Here is a 12,222-nt window from a genome sequence, read left to right as displayed (position 1 = left end):
AGAGAGTGTCCCAACCGATCGGAAGCAATGTTGTTGTTGGGGGATTTTGTGAGCTTTGCATAAAAAATCTATTTTTTAATTACTGAGCGCGAAAAGCGGGGTTTTTTGTGAAGCACCTACCAAGAAACAATTCCAAAATTGCACCAACTAAATTTTCAAGAATACTAGACTATATTGTATGTACAAATCACCAACTTCTTGCACCTCAAAATATTTCTAGGTACCTCTCACCAAAAAGACAAATTGCTACCGATTCAGCTGGAAGCGGACAAAATTTGAACTACAGGAGCATGATTGTTTTCCCTTAATTTTTTGTAAAAAATATTTTTAGGTTCACAACTATATATTTTATCATAGATCTACTAAGAGTTTTAAAAAATTATGCATCTAGGTTAGAAAGTTCATGCCCACTGTTTTAGCTGCATTTTGAATCGAGCACAACTAACTCAAAAAAAATCAAAAAAATGTAAAACCTTTGCACTACATCATATTATGTTACTTAGTTTCTAGGAAAAATATAAAACTTGGAGAAAAAAAAGAAAAAAAATTGTGAGGCTATGCCGAGGGCAGCCCTCGGGGTATCTGTGACGCCGTGACAGCGCCGACACGGTCCAGAGTTGGTGGGGTGTATCCCAGGCCTATGCCGACGGCCTGCGGTGCACCGAGGGCAACCGTCGGCGTAGCGTCGCCTACGCCGAGGGCATTGCTGCGCCGACGGCCTTGTTGGAGGGCTGGCCTGGACGGCCCATACACCGACGGCCTCGACTTTTGGCCGTCGGCGTATGACTAGGTCGTCGGCGTTTCGGTCCATTCCTGTAGTGCGAAGCCGTTGCATTTTTTCTTCTTTTTCGTGGGAAAGCTAAACCGAACGGCGGTCACGATCAGTTGGTGGTAAATTCGTTTCGAGCAGGCGCGCGATAAAAACATCGTCAGAACTGACCACGTCGAAAAGAAAGAAAAAGGAAACTTTGACCATCTACGGAAGGTTCCAGACGCGTGCGAGCAGAGACGCACACACCTGCCACGCTACGAATCGAAACAGAGACCTGGTTAGGTCACCTACGAATCGTACACACGCAGATGCATGCCACGTCATCCAAAACAATTTTCAGATCGTTCACAAAAACGGAAATCGTCAGAGATTTCACCTACCTGAAATAAATAAAAACAACCCGGGAAACAGGATTGAGATCGTTCAGAAAAAGGGAAACCGTCAGAGATTCTGGTATTCACTTAAGATAGTACCTGGAATAAATAAAAAAAACAATATACGAGGTACATACATAGGTTTCTGTGTTTAACCCGGAAAAAAATACGCCGGCCGGAGAGTTGGCGACTTCCCACCCGAACCGGACCTGCCACGTCGGCGGGGTCCAACGCATTTCCGCCAGCGCCAGCCAACCGCGCCCCGCCACGTGGGCCCTCGGGAAATTTTGCAGCGCTAACCCCACCATTATTATTACTACTACGTCGCCCTCCTATATCTCCTCCTTCCTTCCTCCTTCCTCGTAATCGTCTCCGCTTCTTCTCTTCTCTTCTCTCCCAATCCCGACCCGCACCCGGCGGAATCTCGCGGCACGCAGGTCAAACCCCGCCACCCGCACCCATCTCGCTCTCGCGGGCCCGGATCGGGCCAGATTCTAGGCTTCGCGGGCCAGGGACCGAGCTGCCGGCCGGCGGCGGCGGCGCCGGAGCAAGATGGACGGGTTCTTGCACAGGGTCAAGGGGCTGGACGCCTTCCCCAAGGTCAACGAGGACTTCTACAAGCGGACGCTCTCCGGCGGCGTCGTCACGCTCGTGTCCGCCCTCATCATGATGCTCCTCTTCATCTCCGAGACCAGTAAGCGCCTCTCTCCTCCCCGCCCGCCCGGCCGTAATGGCCAATCCACCCACGCTGCGGAGATTCGACAGTTATTACTAGGTTGAATTATAGCTGCCCCGCCCGCCCTTAGGATAGATTGGTACCATCTGCTTGGATTCTGGATTTGGCGAGCCCCGTGATTTCAATTGCGCGGAATTCTCGAATAGTAGTAGTACCCTTCTTTTTTCGCGGGCATGGCAAGATTTCGCTATGCTTTTCGGGCGTGCCCGTGGCAATCTTCTCTAGAGATAAAGGTGGACTGTCGTGCCAAGCTACGTCTTTGCTGTCCTCGGAGGGAAAAGGTTCGACTTTTGGTTGACATACCTAGCTGTGGTGCTGCTCTGGACATTGCCGCAAACTGCAATGCACGAGTTGTTGGAAGATTCTCGAAAATCTTTCGGTTTTTACTAGTTCCTGCTGTGGTGTCAGCTAGGTGGGCACGGTTCTGCCGGTGTACTCTTGGATTCACCTGCCGCTGTCACAATTTGGTCATGAGCGGTCACATCCTTTGTGTTTTGTTCTTGTCTTTCCGTAAATAGATCGTCATGTGGATTGCCCACATGTTTGCAGCAACTCTTTGGTGAAAAGGTTCTGTTGGGAGCAGAATTGGACCCGCAAGTTAGTTATGGGCAACCCAACGTGCTCATGGTTCAACTTGTATGCTTATTTTAGTCGTTATACGTTGCTTGAATCTGGTGCTGTCAAGATTATCTCCTTGGTGAATGTTTTGAATGCCGGGCATCTTCTCTCCGTGTTTGGAATTTAGAGCCAAGTTTTGCATTGTCCAGGTTTTTCCGCACATTGGAGCTCCTGATGTATGGTTGTCATTTGTAGGAATTAAATTACTGCTTTTGATTGTGCGAGACAATTCCTTTTTCAGAGACAACATCATCCGTGGGCATTTTCTTGTTTAAAAGCCTTCCGCGGCATCTGCTACAGCGGTGTTCCTCCTTCCTTCATTGAAATCGGAGCTATCCAACTTTTGGTAGGAAGAAATATCTTGCCTTTACGGGTCTAAAGCATGGTTTTTGAGTCGCAAATCAAAAGTGAGTCACCGAGGCTGCGACTCAGTGTATAGTCGACCAAAGACGTTGTATAGTCACCAAAAGTCGCTGTATAGTCGCGAGTCGCCGTGATTTTTCGAAAACGACTCGGCGAGTGACTGAAAAAACCATGGTCTAAAGTAAAGTAGACTTGCTAAGCTCAATGCTGATGCTCTGCTAGAAATTTGCAATTTGGACGGGAATGTATATGGTTGTTTCCTCTCTTGGGCAAGTTTGGAAGTGCCTTTTTGTTCAGTATCTGTGGCCTTTACCCTTTTTTTTTTTTTTTTCCTTTTGTGTTTGGTGTTGTGGCTCTTTATATCTAATATATGCCAGATATTGTCCATCACAAATAATTAAGTAACGACAAACTTCTAATAATCACCTTTGATGTATCCATGCTGTTTTTGCAGAGTCGTATTTTTATTCAGCAACAGAGACTAAGTTAGTGGTAGACACATCAAGAGGAGAAAGGCTAAGAGTAAATGTTAGTATTTCCTTACCATCGTTTAGACTTGATTCTTTTATTTCCTGTACTTCTATTGTTTCCAACCTAAAAGGCATACTTGCTGGAGTGATGATCTAATATATTTTGATAATATGGTGTGCATATTTGTTGTAACGTTAAATCTGTTTTGCAGTTTGATATTTCTTTCCCAAGTATTCCTTGCACCCTTCTCAGTGTTGATACAAGGGATATTAGTGGTGAGCAGCACCAGGACATTGTAAGGATTTAAATCATCTCCTTTTGTGCTAAATTCTGATAACTCTAAATGTTGATTTGTCACAATATTGTTACCTTTTTTCATTGTAGCGGCATGACATTGAAAAGAAAAGGTTAGATTCACATGGTAATGTTATCGAATCAAGAAAAGAAGGCATTGGTGGAGCAAAGGTTCGACTCTGTTTCATTTAAAGTTTGTTTATTTCATTAAAATTTCCAGGTCTAGAAATAAGTAGTCGTGCGGGGTTAATTCCAAGCTGAGCCACATGTTTCTTTATGACAACTGTAGCTATTGTGGTTAAAGTTGAGTTCGTCAGTTCGATTCCCCTTCCGATCTTTCTGTGAGGATTTTGTGTGAACAAAGTGTATATATTTACAAACCGGAGACTGAAATTTGTCAACTTTTTGTGGCTCCCGTATCCCTATCTGTCATTAGAAGACTAGGCAGCAAAAAATGTGGTAATGGCTATGATTTCCCATTACTTAACTCTACCATCTTCTGAAAGTGATACGGCTTTCTAAAGGTATAACATGACGATCATGCCTGTGAGTTTCTTAAGTTATTTCCATCCTTGCATATTTGCGCTTGCTGTGCCTCTGTATGGTTCTCTGCTAGAATGTGGTTGGGTATATTAAAGTTGCAAGCACAAATCATCATTTCTGATTAACGCTGATTAATTGGTACTTTTAAGGTTTGTAGTCACTAATGTATTGCCACGGAAGCATTTTTCAGTTCTACGTGCCTCGATATAAAATCATAGTAATATCTTATGCCCTTGTTCCTCTCGCGTCTGATGTATAGATAAAAATGTCGTTGTAAAATATGATACCGTAGCTGATTGAAAGTAAATGGCTAACCTACTCTTAGTATCTGCTTTGCTCTACTTTGCCATTTCACACATGCTATATTGATCTTTTTTATAGATTGAGAGACCATTGCAAAAACACGGAGGAAGGCTTGACAAAGGCGAGGAATATTGTGGCACATGTTATGGTGCAGAGGAGGTATGCACACCTTTATGTTACTTGAGCTTATCTTGCCAGTATTGAACTTATCGGTCATTCTGTTACTTTTGTGAACTTTGGACTGATTGCGACATTTTGGATTTCAGTCGGATGAACAATGCTGTAATTCGTGTGAAGAAGTTAGGGAGGCCTACAAGAAGAAAGGGTGGGCTCTTACAAATCCTGATCTAATTGACCAGGTATATTGATTCTTTTGTCATAGCTTTACCTGGATATATCAATTTTGTTACTTTCTATTGAGTTTCTTTGGTTTAGTTTAATATAAAAAGCGATATCCATTGCATGGTTATGTTCTGCTGAATATTGCAATGTACCGAGTTAATGTTTTACTTAAGAATCCAGTATGTTCTGTTGAATATTGCAATGTACCGAGTTAATGTTTTACTTAAGAAACCAGTATTTTGATCCAATATCCACGTCACTGTTAATTCACCTTTCTCTGTTAAGTCACCGTTCTCTCTCAAATAGCAGATATGGCCCATTCGTGAGTTAGTTTCATGCCTGCACACTCTGTTTTTTGTTCTGAAAAAACGCAAAGATTGCGTTTCATTTCATTGAAAAGAAAGAGTTTGCATCATGTGCAACGTCACATATAATGCTTCTCCTGCATGGCATCCATCAGCCTTCTCTATTCTTTCTTGGGCATTAGTTTCTATACTAGTGGAGAGCTAGGGCGGTACATGAGTTTTCTGTGTCACATGGTAATTACACACCCGTGGTTCTTTTTGAAGATTAAACTTGAGGCATGCTTTATTTTTTGATGTCTGTATCTGTTAGATTTAGTTTGATCATGTAATGTTGACAATACATGTTAGCGAACTTCAGGACGGTATTATGGAATAGGCTTGTAGGTGCAGCACGCCCGTAATGTTATATATAATATATGCCTTGAATCCTATAATGTCCGACCAAGCTTCTTTTTGTGTGCTCAGTTTCTCGTTTCTGCATGCCTGCTGTTTCCACTGCTAAGACTATATGACTGTTATGGCAGTGCGCTAGAGAGGACTTTGTTGAAAGAGTTAAAACTCAACATGGTGAAGGCTGCAGTGTCCATGGCTTTCTAGATGTCAGTAAAGTTGCCGGAAATTTCCATTTTGCACCAGGCAGAGGATATTATGAATCAAACGTAGAGGTGCCTGAACTGTCCCTGGAAGCGGGTTTTAATGTAAGTACATCACATACATGTTTCTTTTTTCTTTTTCTTCCTTAGCTAGCGAAGTGCCTGCCTTCAGCATTACTAACACGTCATGTGTAATTTTACCAGATTACTCACAAAATAAACAAACTGTCCTTTGGGACAGAATTCCCTGGTGTTGTCAATCCACTTGATGGGTAAGTTTGTACATCCAGCACATTCAGCATACAATGAACACTTCTATTTGAAGCACATGTTCTCTTGAATGTATTGCCGTCTTTTTTTTTCTCTTCCCTCAAGTACTAACCAATTTCATGAACACAGTGCTCAGTGGACACAGCCGGCATCAGATGGGACATACCAATACTTTATAAAAGTGGGTATTATTTGCATTTGCGTTTATTGCAGTTCTATCATTTCTTTGCCCTTGGTTATGTATCTAGCAACCATGATTGTATAACAATTTTACTGGGTTTTCTTATCCAGGTTGTCCCTACAATTTACACCGACATAAGAGGGCGAAAGATTGATTCAAACCAAGTTAGTGGAGTTCATTGAATGATTGCATGCTCAACCTTTCTGTTATCAACCTTAATGTTGCAATTGTTACTTTCATTGACAGTTCTCAGTGACGGAGCACTTTAGAGATGGAAATGTTCATCCGAGACCTCAACCTGGAGTATTTTTCTTCTATGATTTCTCGCCTATAAAGGTAATAACAAAGATGTGAAGATGCACATACAGATTTCTGCAGAAATATGTGCATATATTTCTATCTTAACATCTCAGCATGTCCAGCTTTCTCGCTAATTTTGCTCTTCGTTAAGGAGATGTATGCATTCTTGCTGCATATGCAGCAGGTGTAAATACTGCTTTTTTTTTTCTGATTCTTCTAAACATGCACTTGAAAATTAAAAGCTTAAAGCATTCCTTCACTCTTTTGCCTATCTCCAAAATCTTATTGGAGCCAAAGGCCTAATGTGCATCATTACCCATTATTATGCTGTAGTTGCATATATGTAGAGTTGCAGGACAAAACTGGTCTATGCTTTGAAGGAGCAATATGTCCCATCTTGTGAGCTTTGAGAGTATTCTAGCATAGTGAGATACATCTGCACGTGTGGCATGTGCATTGTAGCATCGGAATTGCTTCACGTACGATAAAACCCATCCGACTTTGCTACGATGTGCAGCTGGGCCGCGGAGATTTTTCCCAGGCCTGCAATCAATGATGCATGTTTTACATCGTACACAGATCGGACGAATTTTGTCGTACGTGTAGCAGCACTCTTGTAGCATACTTGCATATCCATGTAATAAATCCACAATCGCATGGATACTCATACAGTACAGTGATTTTGTTAAGTTGAATTCTTTGTAAGTTTTTGTTTAGCATATTTCAGCCCGTTACAAGCTACTCTGTGGTTGGGCTTACTGAGATGGAGTTTGACTCGAGCTGTATGGCTGATGTTTTATGCAGGTGATATTCACAGAAGAAAATAGATCGTTCCTCCACTACTTGACAAACCTGTGTGCTATAGTGGGAGGTATGAAAATTACTTCTAGTTTGTCATGAACTCTTCTTTTTATTATTATTTTACATCATGTCAAAGGTTGTTCCTCTTCATCCTTTACCGAATGATGCTCCAGTTAATTTCTGGATGCTCAAGTCTATATTTGACCAAGTTCTTTTTAAATATAAAATAGTACCCCCAGAAAATGATCTTGTATCTACATGCCATTGCATTCTGTATAAAATTCTGTAGAACTGTTTTAGCTTTCCTTGCTGACTTACTGACCTGTTTTCTTGCATGATCCTCAGGGATCTTCACTGTCTCTGGCATCATTGACTCGTTCATATACCATGGACAAAAGGCACTCAAGAAGAAAATGGAGATAGGCAAGTACAGATAATTTTCTGAAACCTGAGCCGCACCTCACATTTTCCAAGTTTTGTGGCTTGTAACGAGGTGGATCCGGTATACGCTCTCTAGAGGAGACACTGAGATTGCAAGCCCATCAAAAGTTGCACATTAGTCGATCAAAAGTTGTAAAAAGACAGAATAGGGGCAAGTGCTTTGATGTCCATCAGTAGCGTGTAGTTGAACGGCCTGAACTGGGGCAATGCTGTACTTGGAAGTCAGTAGATCACAGAAATGTTCTTTTGCTAATTGCTTGCTTCAGTCATTGGGATCATATATTCCTAACATCATTAAGCCCTGTTTGGAACTGTGGAGAATTGAATTTCTGCAGGAAAATTTCTGGTGTCTTATAGAACAAAAGGAATCACTCATCAATGGGGTCCCTTTGATATACCGAATGGAAGATATGAATTTGATTAGGAATTGTTGTGGAGGTACATCACACCTAAAGTTATGTGGTTTCCTATTCCTACCTTGTTCCAAATGGGGGCATTATTCTTCGCATTTCCTACTTGAGTAACCAGAACGTTACATTTGTGCATTCCACTGAATATCTAGTTTAACTGGAACCAAAGAATTGCATAGTAGAGACTCTAGCTCCAGAACAGTTACACCCCCAAAAAGTGTCAACGGAAAACATGGGATGGATGTAGTCTAACCAAGGAGTTGACTTTATTTCTACATCCTTTTTTTTTGAGGGTACCTTTATTTCTACATCCTTAATCAGGTACATTACAAAATCGCACTATCCACTGTCCAATGATAGGTACTGCCGTATTGGCATGTTAAATACTGTAGACGTGATCCTCCCAGTGCATTGATCGGATCATCTGAAGAGCTGAATCGATAGGACCATATCAGAACTCCAGATCGTGCGAGTTATTCGCTCCCAGTTATCAGATTGATACTACTGTGCATTGACTGATTTGCGCAGCCAGGCAGGGAGGCATATGGCCAGGAGCAATGCAGATCTCGCTTCACGTGGTGAATCTTTTTAACAGTTCCATAGCTTAGCGTTATTTGTTTTGTTCCAATATTCAAACAAAGAAAAAATCCCAGATTTTGACCTGTAGAAAGTGCCTTCTTGACAACATGTCTAGCTCCAGAACAACGAAAGTTTTGTTTTTGCCATTTCTTCAGAAGTCAGCATCTCTAGACTCTAGCTATGTGCCGTATGGTGAACTTGAGCTCAAAAGACCAACTGTAATTTTCAGCTTTCTTTTGCTAAAACACCATCATCATTGATATTTGAGGAACATTGGAATTAACCGTTACCACCAGTCGAAGATAAAGAGAAACAGGCAATCTTTGTTTCCAACCACTAGACCTTGCCTGGAAAAGAAGCCCTTTTTAAATCTAAAAGAAAGCTCAAGTTGATGCAAACTTCCTTGTGGAGCTACATAAACTAAAGCACATTTGTGATTATAAGAACAACGGTACATTTACTTGTTTATTATATTTTTAAAAGAACAGCCCATCAAACAATATATGTGCAACTTGAACCCAGCTGTAAAATAATTAAACGCCTGAAAGTATAATCTTATTTTCCAAAAAATATACACTTGAGACACCAGCCATGTACAGTTGTACATTATCCCAAGATTCTTTGCCAAAGTCCTGACCAATTTAGCTTCTTTTCAAGTACACATGCCAGCCCTTTTTTAAAGGGCATGTGCACATGCCGTCTTTTTTTCTAAAGGGGAAGTACAATGCCAGCCGAATCTAAATGCTAGAAATGTAGGGAATAAATCTTGGGCCAGCCTTACGGGTGACCCCACGCTAGATCTGAAAACCTCAATTATTCACAAAAAGATGAAGCAAAATTATTGATATAACCTCATACAAACGGATATGGCAAGTTGACGTCTTCTGATGTCTGACGCATTCTTGTTCGAAAATCCACTGCCAAATTATTGATGTGTTTTTTTACTTTTGTGGACTGGGTCATGATCCAAATCACATGGGAATGGGATTAAGTGATATGTATCCTGTCATCAATGTAATGGCCAAGGATAATTGATCGATCATCAAATTAATCTTAGTTTTACCAACTCACTGAGATCATTATGAGAGAACTACATCCGTGCAAGTCGAAGAGATAAGAGAGGTACTAACCAATAAGGAAAGTCAACTTCAGGAAAGCATCCTCACAACTGTACCGGCAGACTTCAGAATAAACACGCAAATCAAAATCAAGCTGCAGCTGGTTCTCCTGCACGAATTTGTCAGCATCAGATCAGTCCTTTTCATTCTTAATCACAAATGGATAACATGTACCTGGAGGAGGAATCTGGCTAGTCTCTTTTAATGCTACCTCCTTCCATGAAACTGCTCTCTCAAGTTTGGACAAGATTTTCCTGGGGCAAAAGAACAGCTGTAAAGAAAATAATTCTTACCCATATGCAGTACAAGAACACATAATTTAAATCAGTGACTGAATCTGAATCTGGAGCAACCATGTAGACACAATGGCCAAAATTCAAGTGTGATATAACTGCTACACGTGGTTTCTCGATCGCACAGGTCTTACTTTTTGCAGTTTGGCCGGAAAAGAGCAGGTAGTGGCAAAATGCACATTGCCATTTCAGAATCAACTAGCAGAAGCAGAGTTAGAGACTGGTGGGGGTGAACCAACGAGCTTGAATGATAGTTGAATCACATCACACTTTCAAGAGTGTCCCACATGGCACCAGGGAGGAGATCAGTGGAAAACTATAGTAATTCGATATGATATTTCATATAACCAACCAAATGTCTCCACTGTACAAAGAGCTAACACAAGAGAACAAGCACAAACTAGACACAGATCGAAAGTTAAAGCAGCTAAGTGACCCTTCCATCGATGCATCGGCAAGCTAGGAAGAACTCAAGGTATCTAGAAGCCATTCATCTCGAGAAGGTATGTGCGCCTCTTCATCAGCGCCTTTGCAGCAAATTTGAGCGGCCCATCAAATGCCCCAGAGATGAATGCATCCGTTTCCTTGCGGCTCATATGGCCGCCATTGCTTCCCTCGGTTGAGGGCTTGATAGCAACCAGTGTAGCACCCTGCAATGCAATCCCTCCAGGCAGCTCGAGATACGGCGCGTATTTGAGCTTCATGTTGCAGGCTGGGACCTGGGTCCTGTTGGAGCATGCCGAGGTGGACAACTGGTTCTCTCTAAACTCCTTGAGTTGCTCTGCTCCCATGCTCAGTGTGCCCTGGCCATCGGCATCGGTGAGCACCAAGCTTGTAAGCGTGGGGTGGTCCTTGATGATCGACCGGAGAAGATAATGCCTGGTCGACGCGGCGATCAGAGAGCTGATCGTCCACACGACGCGGAGTTTGAGCCCTCCATTGGTGTAGAACGACTCCGGCATGCTCCCATTGTCTTCCGAAGCCGGCTCATGCTCCGCGCCAACAACAGGCTTGCGGTCGACCCTGGTGCCCCCCAGGATCACGCAGTTCTGAAGCGTGCTCCCGTACTCGGCCCGCCATTTCAGGAGCACTCCGTCCTCGGTCCCGACATCCCCCGAAGGGAGCTCGATCTGGAGGTTCCGCACGTAGGCGAAGCTCCGGAGCACCTGCGCCGGCGAGTGCTGCGCGAGGTGCGGGAAGAGCGGCCGCCCGGTTGGGCTGCCGCGCATGCTGTGGAAGGGCTTGGCGATCGTGGACAGCATGAGCTTGAGGAGGTGCGAGAGCACGTTCCGGGGCTTGGGCGAGGACAGCAGGTTCAGCGCGTCCTCGGCGTCGCCGTTGCCGTCGACCGTCACGACGTGGTCGATCTTGACGCGCACGTCGTGGACGAGCGGGACGAGCCCGTGGAGCCGCTTCGAGGCGGCCGAGCAGCGGCCGAGAGATCGCACGTCCTCCACCTTGTTGAGGATGTGCAGGACCAGCGAGTCCGGCAGGCAGTCGAACAGGTCGGCCTCGAGCTCGAGCGCCGGGTCCGCGTGGATTCGGGCCTTGGGAAGCATTGCGCTGCCGGCAGGCGGTCAGGAAAGGTCACGCCTTTCGTTCCGCCCGGTAGATCGAACGCCGGCGAGGTTGCCCGGAAATGCCAAGAACAGGTTTGCTCAACCTTGGCTCCCCTGATGGCTCGCGGAATGGCTGCAACCGGCCGCCGAATCGACGCAGCTGCCTGAAGAAAACGAGAACTTGGCGCGGTAAGAACACGCACGGGAAACAGGAGAAGCATGAACGAAATGTCGAGGGGGTTGAAATAGAATGCGCCATGGAAAATCAACAGGAAGGGCCAAGCAAAATCCAACAATGGCACATACCTCAGTCGTCACCAACCAGCCAGGCAGCCCGGTCAATCAAATCCAGCGCGAACGAGAGCCGGAGCCGAACCTCGCCCCAGAGAAAACCCGCCACTCTCCGCAGGAGCACGGCTGGATCCGACGCCGGCGAGCACCCGGCAACCCCAGGGAACAGCAGCCCGGGAAGGCGGCTTCAAGCCCCCGAACCAACCCGCAATTCCCCACCACCACACCGACCGCGGCGCAGCTCCTCCGGCGGTCCCTCCGCGCC

The 12,222-nt window shown here is 44.3% G+C and overlaps 2 protein-coding genes across 2 annotated transcripts; one reads left to right on the top strand and one right to left on the bottom strand.

The window, feature by feature from the left end:
• Positions 1-1,505: 1,505 nt before the first annotated feature.
• On the top strand, positions 1,506-7,960 carry LOC127318341 (uncharacterized). Its single transcript, XM_051348816.2, has 13 exons — positions 1,506-1,840; positions 3,318-3,391; positions 3,546-3,629; positions 3,719-3,799; positions 4,553-4,633; positions 4,741-4,833; positions 5,646-5,819; positions 5,919-5,986; positions 6,114-6,165; positions 6,276-6,329; positions 6,412-6,501; positions 7,270-7,336; positions 7,612-7,960. The coding sequence occupies exons 1-13, from the start codon at positions 1,699-1,701 to the stop codon at positions 7,701-7,703; spliced, it is 1,152 nt and encodes a 383-aa protein (XP_051204776.1). The 5' UTR covers positions 1,506-1,698; the 3' UTR covers positions 7,704-7,960.
• Positions 7,961-10,420: 2,460 nt separating this feature from the next.
• Positions 10,421-11,752, bottom strand: LOC127318332 (F-box protein At1g30200). The gene has a single exon (XM_051348804.2). The coding sequence runs from the start codon at positions 11,664-11,666 to the stop codon at positions 10,587-10,589; it is 1,080 nt and encodes a 359-aa protein (XP_051204764.1). The 5' UTR covers positions 11,667-11,752; the 3' UTR covers positions 10,421-10,586.
• Positions 11,753-12,222: the final 470 nt, after the last annotated feature.

The sequence above is a fragment of the Lolium perenne genome, chromosome 1 (assembly GCF_019359855.2).
Source record: "Lolium perenne isolate Kyuss_39 chromosome 1, Kyuss_2.0, whole genome shotgun sequence".
In the NCBI taxonomy this organism is placed as follows: Eukaryota; Viridiplantae; Streptophyta; class Magnoliopsida; order Poales; family Poaceae; genus Lolium; species Lolium perenne.
This window is presented reverse-complemented; position numbering and strand designations above follow the sequence as displayed.